This window comes from Bidens hawaiensis, unplaced genomic scaffold (assembly GCF_021521415.1).
Source record: "Bidens hawaiensis isolate Kalapana, Puna unplaced genomic scaffold, B.hawaiensis_p1.1 tig00014913_1, whole genome shotgun sequence".
Taxonomy (NCBI): domain Eukaryota; kingdom Viridiplantae; phylum Streptophyta; class Magnoliopsida; order Asterales; family Asteraceae; genus Bidens; species Bidens hawaiensis.
Window position 1 is genome coordinate 481202 of NW_027492324.1, and position 22856 is coordinate 504057.

The 22856-nt window shown below is 35.4% G+C and overlaps 1 protein-coding gene, 1 non-coding gene and 1 pseudogene across 2 annotated transcripts; 1 reads left to right on the forward strand and 2 right to left on the reverse strand.

Annotated features, from left to right (window-relative positions):
* Window positions 1-703: 703 nt before the first annotated feature.
* On the reverse strand, window positions 704-9525 carry LOC143548139 (GDSL esterase/lipase At5g55050-like; annotated as a pseudogene).
* A 1468-nt stretch (window positions 9526-10993) lies between these two features.
* On the reverse strand, window positions 10994-13758 carry LOC143548140 (GDSL esterase/lipase At5g55050-like). The gene is made up of 5 exons (XM_077039383.1): window positions 13506-13758; window positions 12988-13133; window positions 11824-12060; window positions 11492-11748; window positions 10994-11368 (listed from the first exon to the last, which is right to left on the reverse strand). The coding sequence occupies exons 1-5, from the start codon at window positions 13756-13758 to the stop codon at window positions 11152-11154; spliced, it is 1110 nt and encodes a 369-aa protein (XP_076895498.1). The 3' UTR covers window positions 10994-11151.
* On the forward strand, window positions 12116-12188 carry TRNAF-GAA (transfer RNA phenylalanine (anticodon GAA)). Its single transcript has one exon. It is a non-coding gene; the product is annotated as a tRNA-Phe (tRNA).
* Window positions 13759-22856: the final 9098 nt, after the last annotated feature.

The window sequence follows — 22856 nt, forward strand, 5'->3', positions numbered from 1 at the left end:
GAATATGTATGTCATGGTTGTTATAGTTGATTGCTAGTGATCGACTTCTATGTTTTTATATTGTTGAAACCATAAATAAAAGATGTTTGTGTTGTAATAAAACATTGTTCTTTGTTAGTATTACAAGTCTTGTGATCCATGGCATAATTTGAACAATAGGTTATCTTATGTGAGAGTAAGCTAAGAAGTGTTATTTTTGGGTGCTAAACTAAACATGGTTAATGATAATAAATAACTATTTCAATTTTCGTTAAAATGGTGGTGAATCATCAACTCTTAATTAAGATAGTAATAATCATTGACTCTGTTGTAACTAAGATGATATGGACACAATCAAATAAGTGTTTCCTCATATAAAAGTTCAGGTTCTTAGATAGCATCTTTAAACTTGGGAATTATTTTTTACAAAGTAGGAAGAAAAAGGTGGAAATTTTTTAGAGAAAAATTTTGGTTTCTAGATGATCTATCATTTTAAATTACGGATTCTAAAAATTGCTAAGACGGTACTATTAATTAAGTTATTAAGATATGAATAACGTCCAAGATACATCTAAGATATAGATCAGTTGCTTTTTCGATCTATAAATATGTTTTAATCTTTATCAATACGCAACCTTTTGGCCTCAACATTCATGGTTCATTTGTCTAAATACGGTACCTACATGATTTTATTACTAGAATGATCACTGTACAGATTTATTTCACACACGTCTAAATATATTGGATCAACAAACACTAAAACAACAAATCAGAAATCATCTTATTTGATACATATTCATATACTTAAACTACAATTTACTTTAAACAATCACAAGATCATGAATGTATAGATACTTGACAATCTTCGTGTTCATGTGCTAGACATTAACAAGTTGTTCTACATTCACCGGGGCTGTAACTTGTTGCGGTCCATTGTAGATTAGGTTAGCAAAGATACTAGATGTGTATTCAGTTGGATGGAAAAGATCCCAAAATAAATGATTTTCCCTATTCGAGCAATAAGTTGAATTTGGGCCGCAAAGGGCGTCTGCTTTTAGGTTGCCAAGTCCGCAACATGCTTCTTTTACCTCAGTGATTCCTATGAACCAAAATAAATAAGATAAAACTTTTGTAATCCATATTTCATAGTTGCATGAGAACATCCACAAGGATGATGTTTTGGATGGCTCAAACCATGCCCATTTGGCGACTGCCCAACCCTTTTATCTTTATTACCGCACTCTACCCCAATTTCTTTCCTCTTAATTATTTCCGACGTGATAAGGGTTAAATGTGAAAACTAAAAGAGAATAAAACTCTCTACGTATGTAATGCGGGGTTTCACATTTCACACCCAAAAACATGTGTTATTATGAAATATGAAATGTGATTGTGGGTTTAGGTACTCAAGATAAATGATTAATTATATATTAATTATTAATCAAAAGCTACATAACACATCGCCCGCGGTGATCTCCACGCAAAATGCCCCCGCACCCTCGATCGTGCCTTTGTATGGCGATGTGTAGCGCCCAAGTTTCATGCCCCTTTCGAGGTGTTCACAATGGATGGCCTAAAACCAACCTTCTCTCTCAACTCTCTATGTCACCCTCTCACATTCTTGTTTTTAAGTAGTTCTTGGGCAAGAACTTTCCTACAATCTCTCACCTCCATATTAACATTTCTCTCCACCAACTCACTCTTCTATCTTCCTAAAAACACTATGTTATTATGTAGATGCAGAGGTAGGGTCCCGAACCCCGACATGATCATTTACTTATTACATGTATATTTGTTATGTTATTATTTGGTTACTAACTTAGGCCCAATGGGCCGGGGGTTGTGGAGGTAACCCCTAACCGGGCTTGGCCCATTAAGGTTATGATTCATGATGGTTGCCATTGAGTCTCCTATATAAGGACCTTCATATCTCACGTGAAAGGATCCTCTCTTGGACTCTCATGGCCACCACCAATATTTTTGTGTCTGTAAAAAAGAGTTTACTCTTAGCAGTCACCTCCACTCCCCCCGGTCTTTCCATGGCAGGTCTCAAGCAACCGGAGAAGAAGATCGAGATGCGGCTTCGTTAGTTCCAAAACCGAAGAGAACATCCATCTTACCCAGGAGGGGTGAGATCTCATGTTCCTTCTTATAACCCATCGTGGGGAATACTTAACCATTACCCTCGGACTAACGTGTTAGACCTTGAGGGGTGGTTTTGTGTTTCTTCATTGGCGCCATCCGTGGGACACGAAAACGAACCTCATCTTCGACTCTCTTTTTGACTTCTAGATCTGCTTTTTGGAAGAGTAAGAGGGTGAAATAAATCTGAAAACCCTTTCAGAACTGATAATTTTTCAAAAAAAAAAAACACCAGATTCGGACGGTAAACCACCGGATCTGTGATGGTTTTAACTAGATCTGACTATGACGTCCAGATCTACTTTATTTAGGTGGCCAAAAATTCTCACGGTGCGAGATCTGCATTTTTTCCAGCAATACAGCCAAGATCCGGCTCAGAAATCTTCATATACGAGTTCATCCGGCAAAAATCAAGCTTTCAGATCTACTACCACTCTTTTTTTTTCTTTTAAAAAAAAAGAAGAAGAAAAGAAAGAAGTTGGTTCACCTTTTCTTTACAAGTACATATGACTTTGTCATGTGGGAGGGGGACAATAACATGACAGGTGGGTCCCAGCCCCAAATGTCTTGTCATCCACAAGTTTCTTTTAACAAAAAGACACTGGTAAAAAACCGCTGACCATGAAGAAACATGATCACCACCGCCAGATGAGGTTATCAATGAACTCCTGCCGCTACGCGCCACCACGAATCGCCACTATGCATGCGCGCCGCGGGGTCCAACAGTCCACCACATTGCATTCGCGTATCAAGCCAACTCCGCATCGTGGAACGCATGAGAGCTTCATGCAACCTCCCAAATGGGCAAAATTTTGGTAGAGGTACTTTGGGTCAAGAGGCAAGCGTGCCAACACAAAAGCATACACACTGAGCTGCGTAAGCTCCGCCACCGCGGAAGTATCCGCGCTCCGGCGAGTCAACACACCGCCACCATGCATCCGCGCAACCGCGGATCAACATTCCGCCACCGCAGTCGCGGATCAACCCCTCCGCCACCCTACATGCGCGCAGTCGCGTATCACATTCCGCCAACTTGATCCGGCGGGTAAAACTCCGCCACTCCCGATCTCGTTAAATATCCCGTTAGTTTATTATAATTTAGATAAACTTTGTTATATAGTTCGGTTAACAAAGTTAGGGTGTAAATTGTAATTAGTTAATAGTTTGTGTGAATATTGTAAATAGGGAAGATGTGATACGTTGCGACGGTTGACGGAATAACCGTCAGTTAATAACCGTCGGTGGCTATAAATACCACCACCGACCACCATTGTAAATCATCAATTGAAGACAAAAATCAATAATAAAGAATCGTTCATATTCAATTGTGTTCATATATTTCGTTTAATTTCTTTCTGCATATAGTGTTAATCGATTCTGAAGACCATTAAATTGGTATCAGAGCAAGGCACGAAGAACACGAATCAAATTGGTATCAGAGAAGAACGAAATCACGAAGGATTGCAGAAAATAGAAGAAACAGACATCGCGATTAAGACTGAAATCACATTAGAGAACATACCTCTGATTTGTTGGAAGCACCGATCAAGAATTAGAAAACTAATCGGAAACACAAAGGGGTAGCCGGAATTATTTTCCGTCGGTAGTTCTCTCAAGCGATGTGTGTGAACAAAGTTTTGTGAAAAAGTCAAAACTCTGTTTATTTTTCTACTAAGGGTTAAAGCATAAAAAAAATTAGATATTAAAAGGAGAATTTAAAATAAGGAAAGCTTATTTTTGTTTAAATTCAACTCACGCTTAATAAGAGAAATATAAGGATTTATTCTTTTTCCATTAAAGACAAAAGGGAAAACGTAAATAAAGGGGAAATTAACTTGAATTTTAAGTTAATTCAAGTTTATACAAGGAAAAATCAAGTCAAGAAACAGGAGGTTCATTTTCGATTCAAGAAGTAATTGATCACCGACAACTTAGTAGAGGTGTGATCAAGCAATTGAAAGAACCAGGGGGCTGTTTTCTAGCAAGTAACAGGAGGTCAGAGATTTGATCCAGGAAGAAATTGATCAAAAGCAGTTTGGCAGAGATTTGATCAAATCCAATGGTGACCGAAAGACCGGTGGGCTGTACTCGCAAGTATATATAATTCAACCGAAAGCAAAAGTAAAAGTTGAATAGTGACACACCAAGTCATTCAAGATTGGGAGCAGGAAGAAGACTCAATCAATGGCTGACAAGAATAATGAATCCGTAAAGGAAGCAGGACCATTAATGACGCTACAATGCCCGATTTTGAATTCAACAAATTATACAATTTGGGCAGTAAAGATCATAGCAATTTTTGATGTTCATGGAATCTCGGAGGTACTCGAAGAAGAAGATGCAGTTGATGCTAAGAAAAATAGAATGGCTATCGCATATCTCTTTCAAGCAATGCCCGAAGAAATTGTTCTTCAGGTTGCTCATCATAAGAAAGCATCAGACATATGGGCAGACTTAAAGGCTCGTTTTGTGGGAGCAGATAGGGTTAAAGAGGCTAAGATTACAAACTCTTGAATTTGAGTTTGAAGCCTTGAAAATGAAAGACACGGACACTATCGATGACTTCACAGGAAAAATTAGTCAACTCGTGTCACAAGCCAACAACCTTGGATCCACAATCGATAATAAAAAATTAGTCCGAAAACTACTTAAATCTGTCCTAAAGAAGTACATTCAGATTGTTGCTGCAATTGAGCAATTTGCAGATTTGAATACTATGTTGTTTCAATAAGCCATTGGAAGATTAAAAGCATATGAAGAACGCATCAAGGAGTCAACCGAGGAAGAAGACAAACATAATAAACTTATATTCACCAACACATCTGGAAAAGAAAATTTTAAAGAACATAAGTGTAAGCATTGTGGCAACTGGAGTTCAAACCAAGTAAACTTTGGACAAGGCCGAGGTAAAGGTCGTTGGTCCGGGAAAAGTAAAGACAGTGAACAAGCTCATGAAGACAAAGGCCATGGAAAGTTAGGCGAACCTATCCATGAAGATAAAAGTCATGTGAGATGCCATAAGTGCAACGAGCTCGGACATTATAAAAGTGAATGTCCAAAATGGAAGGATCAGGAGGCTCATCTCGTTTGGAGTCAAACTACACTACTATGAAGAAATAGCAAGTCATAATACAAGATCGAGATTAAGGGGGTATTATTGGAATAATCCCGATCTCGTTAAATATCCTGTTAGTTTATTATAGTTTAGTTAAACTTTGTTATATAGTTCGGTTAACAAAGTTAAGGTGTAAATTGTAATTAGTTAATAGTTTGTGTGAATATTGCTAATAGGGAAGATGTGATACGTTGCGACGGTTGACGGAATAACCGTCGGTTAATAACCGTCGATGGCTATAAATACCACCACCGACCACCATTGTAAATCATCAATTGAAGACAAAAATCAATAATAAAGAATCGTTCATATTCAATTGTGTTCATATAATTCGTTTAATTTCTTTCTGCATATTGTGTTAATCGATTCTGAAGGCCATCAGTCAGCTCCGGTGCCACCACAAAGGCATCTCGCTCCGGCGGATAAAACTCCGCCACAACAGGCAACAGTCGCCTCGACCAAACATGGTCCAGCTAAGCGATTCAAACTCCATCACAGCGGGCCACGTGCGTGTGACTGCAGATCAACACCGGATACCGAATCGCGACATCTCCGATGACATGGCGAAAGTATAACAGAGTCGAGGAACATATGGCAAGTGAAGGCAGTGGCGTTAACTGTTAAGAAAGTGACAGGAAATTAAATTTCAAATTTCCTTAACAGCCCCTCAAGTATGGCATGTTATTTATTATGGTCCACAAACAATTCAAAAGATGAGTTTTGCATGTACAAGAAAAAGCCGCAGACCGCGACTATGAATGGCAGATGCGGAACATGCGTTACAAACAAAGCACGGATGGCTACATATCTTTCATGTAAGTGCACTATTTTTCACAAAAACCTCAAACTTTTTGGTTATATTGATTTTGTTTATATAATAAACAAAATAAAAAGTTTAATGCATATTAATGCAAAAACATACGGCGGCACGCCAAATCTAAGGACGGGCAAGATTCACTCAAAACGAGCACGCTCCGCCAATAACGCCAAAGTTAAGATTGACAAGGAGATTACAACATTCGCAACAACAAGACGTACAACGTGTACGCATTGAACAAACTCGATGGCACGCCTGTTTATAACACGGCGTAGCTGGGAAATGTTATTCGTAAATCGATTTCATTTTATATATAAGCAGGCAGAAAGCCGGAAAATTAATAAAAACGATACTCCATTGTTGGCAATCTAAATTGGCGTTAATTAAATGACACTTATATTAACGCGCGCCGGAAATAATCCGGTTCCACCGCGTTGGACACGCTCCGGTCCACCGCGTCGGGCACGTTCCGATCTAAACGGACATGCTCCGGTCCACCGCGTCGAACACGTTCCGATCAAAACGGCCACGAGCCAAACATAAAGGTCGGGAACCAGATAATATCTCAAACGACCAAGCGCCAAACATAAATGTCGAGAACCAGATAATATCCCAAACGGCCACGTGCCAAAACATAAAGGTTGGGGAACCTAATAATAACCCAAGTCGGACACGATTCGTTCCACCCGCCCCGGACATGTCATGTTCAAGACGGACACGATTCCCACGCGCCCCGGACACGCTCCACCAAAATTCACCATCATGATTTTAAAACCTCTAAAAACCCGTTAATTTTAACCCTCGAGCACTCCAAATAAGTCAATAGCTCCCCTTTCTTTATAAATGGCAACTACGGACTTGGGGGACTTGTAGAGGTAGGGTCCCGAACCCCCGACACGACCATTTACTTATTACATTTATATTTGTTATGTTATTATTTGGTTACTAACTTAGGCCCAATGGGCCGGGGGGTTGTGGAGGTAACCCCTAACCGGGCTTGGCCCATTAAGGTTATGATTCATGATGGTTGCCATTGAGTCTCCTATATAAGGACCTTCATATTTCACGTGAAAGGATCCTCTCTTGGACTCTCATGGCCACCACCAATATTTTTGTGTCTGTAAAAAAGAGTTTACTCTTAGCAGTCACCTCCACTCCCCCCGGTCTTTCCGTGGCAGGTCTCAAGCAACCGGAGAAGAAGATCGAGATGCGGCTTCGTTAGTTCCAAAACCGAAGAGAACATCCATCTTACCCAGGAGGGGTGAGATCTCATGTTCCTTCTTATAACCCATCGTGGGGAATACTTAACCATTACCCTCGGACTAACATGTTAGACCTTAAGGGGTGGTTTTGTGTTTCTTCAGTAGATAAAAATGCAAGATGTTGATGATTAAGTACCGTAAGTTTCAGGATACTGGATTAGGTTATCCATAACAGTGTATGTATCAAAATAAGAGTAGTTAATATTTGGTGATTCTGTTTTTAACTCTTGTAGCAAAGCTTTAAGACCGTCATTATACTTCATTGACCAATAATTTGCTTCGACGTTACAGTCTCTAGTGGTGTTCTCCTTTCTTAGCGCCGGACAACAACCAAGCATTGCAACTCCACTCACCACAAATTTACGCGCTCCCATCTCATACAATCTCTACAACCAAATCAAACCAAATATTGTTATGTTGTAAATGGATTGCATCCATTCAAAAGCAAACTAAAAACCACAATTTGCAAGATTAAGTGTTGGACTAATCAAATATTAGACATTTCTTGTACATGATTATAAACTTTACGAAGTATAGTTGTTTCTTACCTTTGACAATCCTTGGTTGAGACCATGAGATCAACATATTGTTGTGGTGTGTATTCTTTAGAGACTTCGGAGGTTTTGTTGAAGTAGCCGAATAGATCGTTGCTTCCGATGACCACTAGAAATAGGGATTTGGAGAAATGGGCTTGGGCTTGATCTAAGCCCAACCCTAGAAGTAGTTGGTTATGGACTAATGAGTAATAGTCCACCTGCGTTGTTAATGAAATGGATTGTCACTGCAGTTTAGCATAGATATAATTATTAGGGTATAAGCTTAGCAAAAGCGTTGATTTCCCATCCACCGGACGGGTGCCCTACGGGTAAACTAGTAGTTGGCATGGAAGAAGTAAAACTTTTTTGTTCTACATGTCACTATAGTTTAAAGAAATGCTGTATTTATTCATGAAAATTGAAATCTAAAAATCTATATACAATTCATATGCACACTACTTATTACACACGATTTATAAATACTACTAATATTATTTCACAATTATGGAAAATAAAATGTGACGATTTTTTAGTAGATTTATGAATTTTATTATTATTATGATTTTCAGAACTACGGAGCATTAGAAGTGAAACTTTTAAAGTTTTAAGGGTTTTTGATTGTTATAAAATACTTATGAACAAACAGTACTGTTTCATCATACTGCGGGGATAGCTCAGTTGGGAGAGCGTCAGACTGAAGATACGTGTTCGATCCACGTTCACCGCAACCAACATTTTTTATTTGTGTTTTCTATACGCTTATGACTAAAAAGTAAAAACTGAAAGAGATATACTCTTACTATATCTCTCACTTTAAAACCTTATAGAATTTTTAGGCATAATAATTAGTGTTAATGGTGCAGTTAGTTTGTTGAATTTAATTACAAGTCGATCAAGACTTGTATATTTATTTGTGTTGTATCATATTGTGTCGCGTAAGAAGCCTTTATGATTCTGCCCTGTTTTGAGCCGATGTGTTAAATATTAAATTGTGAAAATGCATGAACACGGCTTCTGTATTTTTTTTGTTGTATCATATTTGTGTCTTGTATCATATCTTGTGTTGTGTGAAGTTGAAATGTTTAATAATCACGTGTTGTCTCGAGAATGTAATATATGCATTCTTACAGAAAGTCCATTCGTTTCATCAAACATTCCGGCACCACCGGATGCAAAACTGACTCCGGTAACCGGAGCAAAACGCCTCGATTTTGGCTCTAGAGACAGATATTTTTCCGCTGTCAAATACAAATTAACACTAATTGGAACTCAAATAGTCAACCTAGATTCGTTAACCTCAAATTTCCTAAATAATTAACCGCAACCGAAATAATGAAAGGTACCTAGAAAATCCGCTGCGTTTTTTCCATTACTGAACCGTCCAGTGGCTTCTCCTGTTGGGAAATCTACGCCTTTGTGAGGAAATTAGTCAGCTCTGGCAGCAGGCAGAGGCAAGTAGTTATTGTTTCCAACGTCTACTAATGAGTCGCCAAATACGTACATTCCTGGAACCGATTCACACAAACAACGAACTACGAACAGTAAAACGCAGAGAAACGAGGACGTAATGAAGCTAAGTGAAGGCATGCTAATGGAAGCAGCCATGGCTAGTGTGTGTTAATGGATGAAGGGGGTTTATAAAGTGTGAGGAGATTAAGAGAATAACTGAATTAACGGTTCTGATTTTTTAGTGCATGTACGTGGTGTTTTTGACTTTGTATTCTTTTTCTAACGAAATTTTAAATATGTACCAGAAAACAACGGTTGTGTTTTACCTTATTTTAAAATGGTTTCTCGTTAGGTCTATAAATAAACTAAACAAATATAAATGGACTTGTTCGTGTTTGTTCGTGAAACTTTAACCAAACAAACAGATACGCTTAAAAGAACGGATTTTTTTGTCCATGTTCATTCATTAATAAAATGAAATAGTGTAGAGTGCGTGTACACCAAGAATACTCCCAAATTGTGTTATATAGTGTACTTGCACATCTAACCGAAGTGGGCATACTCAAGTTAGGAGAAGTTATGAAAGTTATATTTAAAATAGAAGTTTCAAAGTGTACGTGTTTGGTAATTGGTAGTTTACACTTTCTTTTTCCTAACTTAGCAATATAGATAGCGGTGTTATGTCTTAAACGAGCCTTAATGAATCTCTAGTTTTCTGGACAATCCTCGTGTGTCTATTAAACTAAATAGGCCTGTCATTGATCGATTGTGTTTGGTGTTACCTTACACGAATACAAACAACTTATAAATCCTAAACTATGTTGTGTAGATTCAATGACGGATCTAGAGCAAAATCTTAGTGGCAACGTTTAAATTTTATTATTATTTTTTTGCAGTGTGTAATTAACATTGAACTTATAAAATGCTTTTGCAATGTGTGAAGTTTGCAAAAATGTGGATGTTACATAAATCAATCAAATGATAAGTTTGAGATTGTGTTTTACGGTATTTCTGCTTTTAGGTAGAATTTGTAACAAGCCTCTTTTATCTTATGAATTCCAATAAACCAAAATAAATAAGACAAAACTTATGTAATCCATATTATGATTAAACTCTTAAGAACTATATGTTATTACAAAGATTGAAACAACTATAGCCAAAATTAAGTGCTATAAGTTTCCGAATACAATCGAGTTGTGGATATCTGATTGTGTCTTTAGTTATTTTAGCCAAGCTTTTAGGCCATGGTTATACTTTATTGACCAATAATTAGCTTCGACGATGCACTCACTAATGGTGTTATGCCTTTTTGTACCGGACAACAACCAACCACCCTTATCAAGAATTTACATGCTCTCAACTCGTTCAAGCTTTTGTAGTCAAACCAAATGAAATGAAATTAATGCCCGTGAGTTTAGTTATGTGTATATGTCGGAGTATGCTAATGAGTTTAATAAGTGTATTTTCAAGTAGGCACCCCCAAAATTGGAGCTTTGGATATGAAGGCTTAAGCTGGGCTAAAGGCATATTTTTGTTAATCAACCATTTCACTTTTAAATACTTTAAACTAAACCTTTTGTTTACGGTACATATGTATATTATGGATGCATAATGTTTATAAACCAAGAATGCCACTTCATTCACAAAAATTTTGTAAACACATTGGGATGAATCAATTATTTATACTATTTGGAGTAACACTTGCAAGAGTTGAACAACAATCAATATCACAACAAATACAAAACATACTAGATTTGATACAAGTTCACATTCTTATGACCTTAACTCAGTTTACCTTATAACATAACCACATGATGAATGTATAGATGTGTTTATCTCCGTGTTCATATCTTAGACATTAACAAGTTGCTCTACATTCATTGGGAACGTCATTTGTTGTGATCCACTATAGATTGAGTCAGCAAAGAGACTAGATGTGTGTTCCGTAGGGTGGTAAAGATCCCAAAAAAGATGGTTTTTTCGATTCGAGCAATAAGTTGAAATTGGGGTGCAAGGGAACTCGGCTTTTAGGTTGCTGCCACATCCGCAACAAGCTTTTTTTATCTCTGTAAATTATATAAATTAAAATAAGTATGATTAAATTACTTTTGTAATTCACATGTAACATATGCATGATTGAACTCAAAAACTATATATTATTGAGTAAAATATAAGATAGTGTAGGATTAATAAAATACCATAAGTTTCAGGATGTTGAACAAGATTATTCAAAACATCATACGTCTCACAATAAGAGTAATGGATATCCGATAATTCTGTCTTTAGTTCATGTAGCAAAGCTTTTAGACCATCATTGTACTTCATTGACCAAGTATTTATTTCGACGTTGCAATCACCAGTGGCACTATCCTTTCTTTGTGCTGGACAACAACCAATCGACGCAACTCCAGTTATCACAAATTTACGCGATCCCAAGCCGTGCAATCTCTTTTATTAAACCAAGTCAATGATCTCTTTATAGCAAATTAACAATATTTCCAAAAACATACTACAGTTAATTACCTTCAAAAGCCCTTTGAGGGTTGAGACCATGAGATCAACAAATTGTTGTGGGGTGTATTCTTTAGAGGCTTTGGAGTTTTTGTTGAAGTAGTTGAATAGATCATTGCTTCCAATGACAACTACAAATAGGGACTTGGATAAATGGGCTTGGGCTTCATCTGAGCCCAACTGTTGAACTAGTTGTTCATGGACTAGAGAGTAGTAGCCCACCTGCTTAGTTAATGAAATTGATTGTATCTGCATTATAAATATTTATTAAAAACATGAATAATGTAAGTTTTGTTAACAAATTGTGGGGATAGCTCAGTTGGGAGAGCGTCAGACTGAAGATCTGAAGGTCACGTGTTTGATCCACGTTCACCGCGTTTTAATAGGTGAGTTTTTGTTCATTTTAACCACAAAGCTTTCTTGTGTATTTACAAAATTTATATATCCTTATCTCTAAAAGTTATTTACACTTTAGCTAAATATAATAGATTTTGAGTTTTTACATCACAAAATTTGAATAAAAACATATCTAATGATTTTTATATGTGAAAAGATAGAAGTATTATGCTTGTATAAATCTCAAAATGTTTGCGTTAAATATGTCAACTTTAAATGATTCTGACGTAAATGGGTTGATGGATTCCAATAAACAGGTTAAATAAATAGTACGTAAACAAGTTGACAAATTGTCATTATAGATTTTTCTACTGTAAATCAACTAATTAATTATCCAATATAACAATTCATGAAGCACACCCACTTAAACTTAATTACTTCTTTATTCACATAATATAGGATAAGGCTTAGGGACCATAAGGTCTTTGGTTCGAATCTCACAAGGGGGTTTTCCCAAGATTTATTGGGTTTCCTCCTGAATTGGTGGTTAAGCATTATTGCCTAGTGGAGATGGATATGATCGCGTGGTTCTGCTGGTGACACGATGATACTCCAGTGGTCCGTGAGTGATCCTAATTTGCCGTTCAAAAAAAAGTTAAACTATTTAATTTATTCTCACTTAATTCCATGCAAAGGTGAATCTCAGTGGTTTGGGCCTTTCAGGACAAATTGTCATTATAGACTTTTTTTTGCGAATTTTTGATGTATTTAACTTATTTACTCATTTATTTAATTTATATGAATGAAATTTATGAGCTTTTGAGATATATGCATCCTTACAAAGAGTTCCTCGGTTACGTTTAATATTCCGGCACCTCCAGATGCAAAACTCACTCCGGTAACCATCGCGTTACTGCTACTCAACTTTCCAAATATCGATGGCAGAGACAGATAAGGTGGTGGCGAAGGTACTCCGACCTTTTCCGCTGTCAAATAACACATATAAAATTTCAATTCCAACTTTAGCACAAAATGAAACTCACATGTATATGTGAATTTTTAAATCACTTAGTTTTGCTATTCATAAAGAGCTAGTAGCGTAGCTTATTAAACGTTTGATTTTCTGTAAACACTACTCTTATTTTAAAAAAAAAAAATACTTAACCTATATTTGTTATTCGTAATTCCGAAACCTTAGTGAACAACTATTAAAGGGCATGAGCCCAGTGGTATCTTGTTGTGTTATAAAGTGCTCTGACACTTGGGGGTTAAGTGTTAAGTCCCGTGATGGACATTACTGTAGTATAATTAGAAGTAGATTAGATTGTCATTAAAAAAACTGCATGGGAATAACGTACCTAGAAAATCCGCTGTGTTTTTTCCGTTACTGAACCGGCCAGTGGCTATCCCGGTAGGAAAATCGACGCCGTTGTAAGGAAGGTTCGCCTTGGCGAGGGCTAGAGGCAAGTAATTGTTGTTTCCGATGTCTACTAACGAGTCACCTAATACGTACATTCCTGGAACCGATTCACACAAACAACCAACCCCGAACAGTAAAACACTGTGAAACGACAATGTAATGAAGCTTAGTGGAGGTCTGTTCATGGCCATGGCGAGTGTGTGTTGATGGATGAAAAGAGGATGACGAGGTTTATATATATAGTGGTTTAACACCGGGGTGTGAATGAGAGTGTAGAAAAAAACAAAAGCTACGATTCTGATTTTTTTGAGTTCGGTAATTAACAGATTTCTTGAGGGGTTTTTGTCAATGTAGCTAAATTCACTTGCACTTTTGATGAACCTATTAAATATTGTTGGTACCGGTTGTATTCGCTAGTGTGGCTGGTGTCGTTAGATAAAGCTTATTTATTAAGTAAATATATATATAAAGAATGATATGTAGAGGGAAAGAGTTTAATTTGATGTTGGACGGATGTAAAAATTTCTTATATATCCAATGATATGGCAGTAACAAACTGGTTTCAACTCGTTTTATTAATTAACAAATGCTCTTAACTTTTACGCATTGACGCTCCCAACTGCGTAAATGTTTCTCAACACTCCCACTGGCACTTCCAAAATAACAAAACACTAACGCTGTTAGTTTTTTTTTTTTTTTTGGTGATATGACTTGACATTTTTTTTTTATTGATGTGGAAATTTATCGTGTTTTATGTGTCAAAAATTAAGTCAAGTACTTAATAACTTTTATAGGTTTTTCAAAATACAAGTATGTTGGTGATGAAACGAAACAGCTTAAGATAGACATTGATAAAATTTAGTTCTTTGAGCTAGTAGATTATTATGTAACGGAAATGGGTGCTACAAATCCAGAAATTTTCACATGTATTTTGCTTGATTCCTGCTTGAAGCGATTAGTAAGGGATAATTCCTCCATTCCTCCATGTTCTTTAAACATGTTATCAACATCTTCTTTCCAAAGTAGTTGCAATCCATTCTCTAATTAAGAATACGCATAACAAATTCATTTTTGAAATTTGGAATATTGAATGGAAGAATTAAAAACGGAAACTTACCGGTCATAGAGAGCATCCATAAAATTATTGCCCTGTTCGAGCACTACAATGTCCAACAACGTGACGGATTACAGACAAATCATGGTTACAATAGAGATTGCCTTCCAAATCTACCGTAAAGATTTTGGGCTTTTATTCCCACCATATGCAGAAGTCAAATATGAACTCATTTAGTCGATTGAAGTTGTTTAGGATTTTAGGGCTTGAAAATCGATGATTGGGGGCAGGGAATTAGGGTTTAAACATCGATGGTGACGTGTATGGTAGATGAAATTATGGGTAAAAAGGAAAAAAGAAGAAGGTATTTTCCACATATGCATGTCATGTGTGTAAAAAATGGCCCACGTTAGCAAGAACACTGCAGGCGTTGCTGTGCGTTCTGTCACTTTGGTAGTGCTAATGAAAAATACCTTGAAAGTTAAGAGTGTTGAGAAACATTTATCTAGTTGGAAGTATTTACGACCAACGAGTGAAAATTAAGAGTATTTAATACAATAACCCTTTAATACTTCATTAAATTGTAAGTTTTTAAGCCATATAAAAAGGCATGTATTAAAGTTCGATACATGTAATAACAATAGGTGTAAAATTTGATAAATCAGTTGTGTATTTTTCTGAACAAGAGATGATAGGTTTGTGTTAGGGCTGTTAGTTTATGACACAGACCTATTAACATGACACGATACGACAAGGGTTTTAACAGGTTTGTGTTTGAGCTTAACAGGTTTCGTGTCTTAAACAGGTCCGCCTGTATAAGACATGTTTAAATTCGTTTCATAACAGGTTAAAGACCTGTTAACCTGTGTAAATTTTTATTTTAAATAAATAAATATATATACACTCTTAAAGTCTTAAACCTAATGTCATACTTACAAAAGACATCTCACTAATACCCGTTTGAACCCGATATTATATTTTTTATGTATGTTATGACTTGCTTATTTGGTTTTTGTTTCAAGTATGCTATGTATTTGTCGTCTTTTGTTTATAGTGTGTTATGGATTTGTGGTTTTTTGTTTTGAATATGTTATAGATTATCTACTTATTAAGACTTTAATGTTCGTTTTGAAAAATGTTGGTTTCATTATACATTTGTTAATCATCATTGTCTCTTTAAACATATCCTTTAATAGGTCTTAACAAGTTAACCTGTTACTAAATAGGTTCGTGTTTGTGTTCGGAAATTATGACACGATTAGTTATCGTGTCGTGTTCGTGTTTATACAACAGGCCATCGTGTTTTATCGTGTCGTGTCTGACATGTTATAGCAGCCCTAGCTTGTGCGATCAATCGATGTCACTTGTCGGCAATCGTGGATTAAGGGCATGTTTGGGATTGAGTTTGAAAAATGCTTATTGGCTTATTGGTGTTTTCAAAAAAGCCAATAAGTTTAAATATGTTTGGCAATCATAACAAAACTTTCTTATTTTAGCTTTTTGAAATAGCTAAAAAGTAGTTTCCCAAAAGCCTCAAATCCTGGTTTTTCAAAATGGATTTTCGAAAAGTCATAAGCATTTTTTAAACTTAATCACAAACATGCTCTAAGAAGTTATCTTTTGCTATTAGATTACCCCGGTAACCAGAATTTATTAATTGATCGTTAAAAAAACATTGTTACTACTTTATAATCATATTAATTTTGTCAAATCATTATCACTTATACTAGCAGACAAAAGAGTGAAAGACCAATGCCGTTATCGTTATCACTCTATATGTTCCATCAATAACTTTCTATATTCGTTTTCTTTTTTGTAACTCATGAACAAAAGACCAAATTAATCATAACAAAATTAGCAACGACCACATATACTTTTGGTACTTTCGTACTTTCTTTATCATGGTTAACGTTGGGTACGAAGGAAATTTACTCCCGAGCTTATATTAATTTCGCGACCTTACAAATCAAAAAGAAAAAAAATTAAATTATAGGTTTGTCACATGATACAAACATAGCAATAAAAGGTTTTAAGCTTAATATAAATGGTGTTGGTTACTTCGGTTTGAACCCGCAAACATGTTTATCAAAACGGGTTGGCCTCAGTACATATATACTGGTCCAAGATTGTCCTTTACATTTATGTTTTTTATAATTAAAAAAACTTTTCTTTTGTTTTTGACTAAAACATGTAGCGTGTGTCAAATTTAAAAGTTAATCAACAAATATGCATGCCCTTTAAATTTTATCCTATATTTTTTTTGGCTGTAAGTTACTAATGTAGAGTATTAATACGTAAATAAAATTAAATTAATTTTTGGGCTAAGATGTTTATAAATTCAGATATAATATATGATTTTTGAGTTTAACATCCTAATCTACAACGTGACCCGTTTAGCACCTCTAAACCAACCTCCAAGACCAACTTTCCGTTGGGAGTTCACATGCATGATTCGAATTTATGAACTCTTTTGAAGAATCCTAGTGGCACATCATCATTTATTCAAATATACCACTCAACCTATGTTATAGTTATCACTCATCATTCACTCTTTTTTATATATATTTTTAATACAGCTGAATATATGAGATGTACTACAAGTATTGGCAGATGTATGACCCTCCATTGCATCAACCCAAATGAATGATGAAAGGGTTGGTGACCATGCTCATGACGAAAAAGTGAGTGATGAGTGGGTGGTTCGGTGTTCCCCACGATCTCGCAAGTGCCACCTCAGCCTCACGCCTCTTTCCCTAATGTATAACACCTGATTGTTAAATGTGCGCCAACAGTTTAAAAACGTTGTTCTTTAACAATACTATACTCAAGAGAGAATAAAGTTCTCGAGTTTAAGGTATATCATTTTGTGAAACATGATGGAATATATAGAAGTTATCTAAGTTTATAGTAATTGGTAGACCATATAAAAGTTTTAAAAAAAGCAAAAGAAAAACAAAAAATAATGATTGGTTCCTATATCATTTCGGTCATTTTAACATTCTACTTCTTTAATTCTTAAATTTACTAGGATAACTAGTTAAATACACTACAACCTGTATTATACAAGATTCGAACACTTTATTTTTTTGGTGTGAGGCATATCACTTGACCATCAAGATGCCTTTACTTTTAGATTAGTCAAGGGAAAGCTTATGAACGGTTCCGAAATGACACGCTATTCCGTCTCATCCTTTTGCCCCGGATGGTAGGAATAAGATAAAGGAGGAGGACTTTTTTTACTTCAACCGAGGAAGACTCGCACCCGCGTCTTTGTTTAAATCACTGGCAGTTCGGGCAGGCCCGCAGGACTATAATTCTGAAAAGAAGGAATGTCTGGCTTTTCCTATTCTAGTGCAGGTTCTTGCTCGGTATAAATCGCTTCACTTTGAGTGGGCTTGGCCCGCGCCTTGACAAGGCTGTTGCCCTTCCTTCCACCCGTAGAGAGAGCCAGAGTTAGGCCTTTGTATGACGGATTTCTTGTCTCATTTGAGACATTATTATCACCGTCTAAATCATAACCATTGCAATAGTGATATGAAATTATGAATTACCCCTATCCTGCATGTCAATACCAAATGTCCACTTCGAACCATACATAGCTTAATAAATTCAAAGTAACGAAGATCCAATAAAATCTTAGTCAAGTGATCTGTTATAACTAACTAATGACGGCCACTTAATTTGCTTTCCTAAAAGGTTTACATTAAATTCTCATCATTTTTGTTGTTTGGATATAAATAGGAAACTGACATCAACTAGTCGAAAACCAATCAATAACAATCGGGTGAATGTGTTTTCATGTGTACTTGCCTTTATGGCACAAGCAAACATCAAATTAAAAACTTGTCATTAAAACATTCAATTTTTTAGCCCCCAACGGATACTTCAAATGAGCTACTGACTAAATTCACTACCTCGGGATACGCTCGTCTTTCGATCCGGGGAAAACTCTTACCTAAGGAAAGTGCCCGTGAACACTCGTCAGAAGGCACTACAGTGCGTGAGATAAAACTTGTTCAGTTCAAGGATCCAACTATAGAACATCACTCATGCGCCTAGTCTCCCATCATCACTCTAGTGCCGCTGAAACTAAATGTTGAGAGCATGAATCAAACAAGGGCCACATTGAATGTCAAGTCTCTTCTTTACCACTCCACCACTAGCTCTCATTGGTCATTCAAAACTAGTTATTATCTAATAATTGATCAAAGTTAGCTTCTTATATTTTAAATTGTGCACTAGATAATATGAAATGTTCGGACATATGACGGTTTTTTTCTATTTACAAATAATCGCGGCAATTTCAAATTTCAAACTATGGCTTTAAATGGATTATGGGATTATGTTTGTGGGTTGAAAGGTTTAGCCTGGCACGATTATGAATACGAGTGATAGACATAGAAGAAACTCGTTACACTTCATGCGCTTGTGGATTTGATTTGAAACTAACCCAAACTAATTAATTTGGATTGAACTCAACTACAAGAATTTCATGTTGTTTCAAAAGTTTGGTTAATTAAAGTCCAAAGTTAGCAACATAGAGAAAGAGTTAATTACACAGATAGTTTATGTGGCTTGTCAAAACTAAAAAGTTTAGGTACTAAGAGTTTAAAGTAAGATGCTTGGGGCTTATGGTTTCACTTTTGTAAAGAGTTTACACTTTTATATTCAATTTTTACAAGCTGACCAACATACCCTTTAACTTTTTAAAAAAAAGATTATTTATGTAATTATTTAAATCTAAGAATGTCACACCCGGTCTTAAGGGCCTAGCTGATGTGATTAATGGTTGGTACTAGTTTTATAAATACATAAGAGTTTAAGTAGAAGTCTTTTCAAATATTGTTTTATAAAACGTTTGAAATCTAATGCCCGGTTTTATTTAAAAAACATTTGTCATTGCAGAGGAAAGATATTCGTTCTTTTCAAATATAAACAACTCATAAGTTGAATATATCTTTAATTCATAAGTAGGGATTGAAATATCCTTTTTTTCTTTACAAAAAATGGTTTAAAACAATCGTTTACATTTTTACTGTCTTCTAACAGTTGTACAAAAGTGTGGCCTCAAGATTCCAACATTGCCTAGAGAGTTAACATCAACAATCCATCATTGTTAATCCTTATATCCCCGTATCATACTTGGAAAATACTTTAGAAAACGTACGTCAGCCAACGCTAGTGAATACGCCATTTGACTCCAACAATATCTTTGTACAAAATATACTTTTAATAGGATTAACTTATCATTTTATATTTTTATAGTAGGATTTCAGTCTAATATAAGAGTATACCATTATTCAATTTTATTTCTAAAATCTGGATCTTTACTAATTAAGTCTTGTATAATCATATCGTTACAAATCTACTTTTTTTATTTACGATTTCGAATCAACATTGCTTTTGTGATACATTGATCATAACTATTAATTGTTCATTTCTGTTTACTTTCTTCTATTTTGGATCCTTACAGGATCATTACTGAACCTTCGTCATGGTTTAATTTTGTACTACCAGACCAACGCAGGTCTAGTTTTATGATACACACTAGGTCACCAGACGTAGTCACAAACTTCAGTTCCTTGCTAACCCACAACTAAGTCACCAAGATACTATTTTACGTTTTGTGACCACCACTTAGTTCTTTGCTAGTCGTATTTATATATCTTAGTTTTCCTTGATGGTGTCACACCCTGATCAAAGGCGGCGGAACATGCCGGGATGTAACGATTTCCCATAAGCACATGACACTATTTAAAGCTACAATATTTAACAAACTCATTTCATTTCACAACATCGAAAATGTCACATAACCAAACATTCATAAGTCAAATACAACAAAATATAACAAAATATAGCAAATCAAATATTGTTCATTTTTGCTAATATACTAACGGTATTTGTGACGTTTTCCTCACCGAACTCCATAATCAACTTAGATGCAAACCTGTAACATTTCATAAAATAAAGTTTGTCAACACAAAGGTTGGAGAGCAATTCATAGTTTTTGAACAATATGTATATAATAAGAAAAGCCACAATCTTGTATACGGAACAACTAATAAATAGCAATAATTTGGATAATATGAAGTCGCTAATAAGAATACATTGTCGGCACCGTCTATAAGAGAATACCAAATAGATTCGGATTTCATGAAGTCGTTAATAGGAATACATTAACGGCACCGTGCTATAAGAGAATACCAAATAGTTCACGGATTTATGAATCAACCTTCCAAAAGCGGTAAACACATAAGCATATAATCATGTAAGCATAGAACACCAAATTGAACATTTATTTAAGTAAAGTATACAATAACGTTTGTGTTTTAAGACTCAAGTATAAAGCATTTGATGTGAATAAGTATGAAATGTCACCCTAAACAAAAGATAGAAAACGGGGTATGAAGTTACTCACGTTCAAGTAATAAACTTGAAAGTTTGATTATTTGCAGGTTTTCCGGAATGACGAGTTAACGTATGAAGCCTAAAATAAAAGAAGTCTTGGATTTAGAAAGGTTGCCTTGAAGATCTTTAAATAAAATAATTGTTGCAAAAAGTAAACAATTTGAAGTTTGAGGTTTAAAATGTAACTATTTAGGAATTTATAATAATAACCCTTTAAAAATGTGAGTTTGCTCAAAACCGGGTTAAAGTATCTAACCTTAATATTTACTTAACTAATGTTAAGTAATAAGGTGGGAAAAATGCTAAAATGCAAGTTCCATTGGGACAAAGATACTAAAACGGGTTTTTAACGAATGTTCGGGTTGTCGGTTCGGGTCTTGACGAATGGTCAAACCCAAAGTCAACTTTCCAAAATATTAATTATTATGAGATGACTCATTAAAACATAATAACACTTAACCAAGTATGTAGATCTATTGTTTTAGAACTAACAACGTACGTTAAGCGAGTGTTCGGTTTTGTCGGTCCAACCATGTTATGAGACCAAGTTGGATCCAACATTTCCAAGTACTTAAGAAAATGATTAAATCAGTTTGTAAACTATTTTTAAAGAAATATACAAATCTTGATAGCTAAAAACACACATGTGTGTCTTAAGTGAGTAAATCGGATCGGTTCGGTTTCCATCTCACAACAAGTTCATAGATGAATTCTACATACCTATACATCATAGATCTTGTATAAAAAAATGTAAAAATGAAATATTTAAGTTCTACAACTAAAAAGGTCAACCACAAGTCTTTTTAACAAAAGTTCGGTTTGGTTCGGTTTCCATCTCACAATGAGTTCATAGATAGTCTCCACATACCCAGGACTTGTAAATGTGACTAAAAAACTAAAATGAGCAGAAGTTAAGCATAAATAATATGTATAAACAAGTTATGTGTGTGTATATATATATATCAAGAACACGAAGTCCTATATGAAGCCTTGCCTTATGACGTTCGGAACTTAACCAACCGGAGTCGGTGAAGTAACTAACAAAGGTAACAAGGGGTGTGTATTATATATATGTTGTACCACCATATTCAAGTGTTAGTAATATTAGATGAACAAGTTAAAATGAAAGACTATAGTTAGTTGACCTTAAGAAATCAAAATAACAAAATGTTGAAGATGAATACTTGGATTTGAGAGAGATTTTGGAGAAGATGAATAACCAAAATGGTGTATGGAGCCTTGCTTTTATAATGGTAAGAGTATGGTTCATACAAATAGGGTAAAGATGCATGTGATGGTTGAAATGGTCAAACAAGTTTTAGGCAAATGACAATAGTAGTCCCCAAAGTTTGGTTTAAGTCATTTTTAAGGAGTTTTAAGGACCAAAAAGAATGTTTTCAAGACCCAACAAGTGTAAAACAATATTGTAATATAAAATCCATCATTAAGATTATATCATAAGCTTTGGTTCACAACATCGAAAATGTCACATAACAATATTCATAAGTCAAATACAACAACATATAACAAAATATAGCAAATCAAATGTTGTTCATTGTTGCTAATATCCTAGAGGTATTTGTGACGTTTTCTTCTCGTAACTCCATAATCAACCTAGATACAAACCTGTAACATTTCATAAAATAAAGTTTGTCAACTCAAAGGTTGGTGAGCAATTCATAGTTTTGAGCGTATATGTATATAATAAGAAAAGCCACGATCTTGTATGCGAAAAACCAAATTAATAGCAATAATTTGGATAATATGAGGTCGTTAATAAGAATACATTAGCGGCACCGTCTATAAGAGAATACCAAATAAATTCGG

Coding starts and splice junctions, on each gene's coding strand:
- LOC143548140 (XM_077039383.1), bottom strand. CDS start 13,758: ATGGCCATGAACAGACCTCCACTAAGCTTCATTACATTGTCGTTTCAC. Junction 13,134..13,505: donor AAACACAGCGGATTTTCTAG/GTACGTTATTCC, acceptor GTTATTTGACAG/CGGAAAAGGTCGGAGTACCT. Junction 12,061..12,987: donor ACGTAACCGAGGAACTCTTT/GTAAGGATGCAT, acceptor TTTATAATGCAG/ATACAATCAATTTCATTAAC.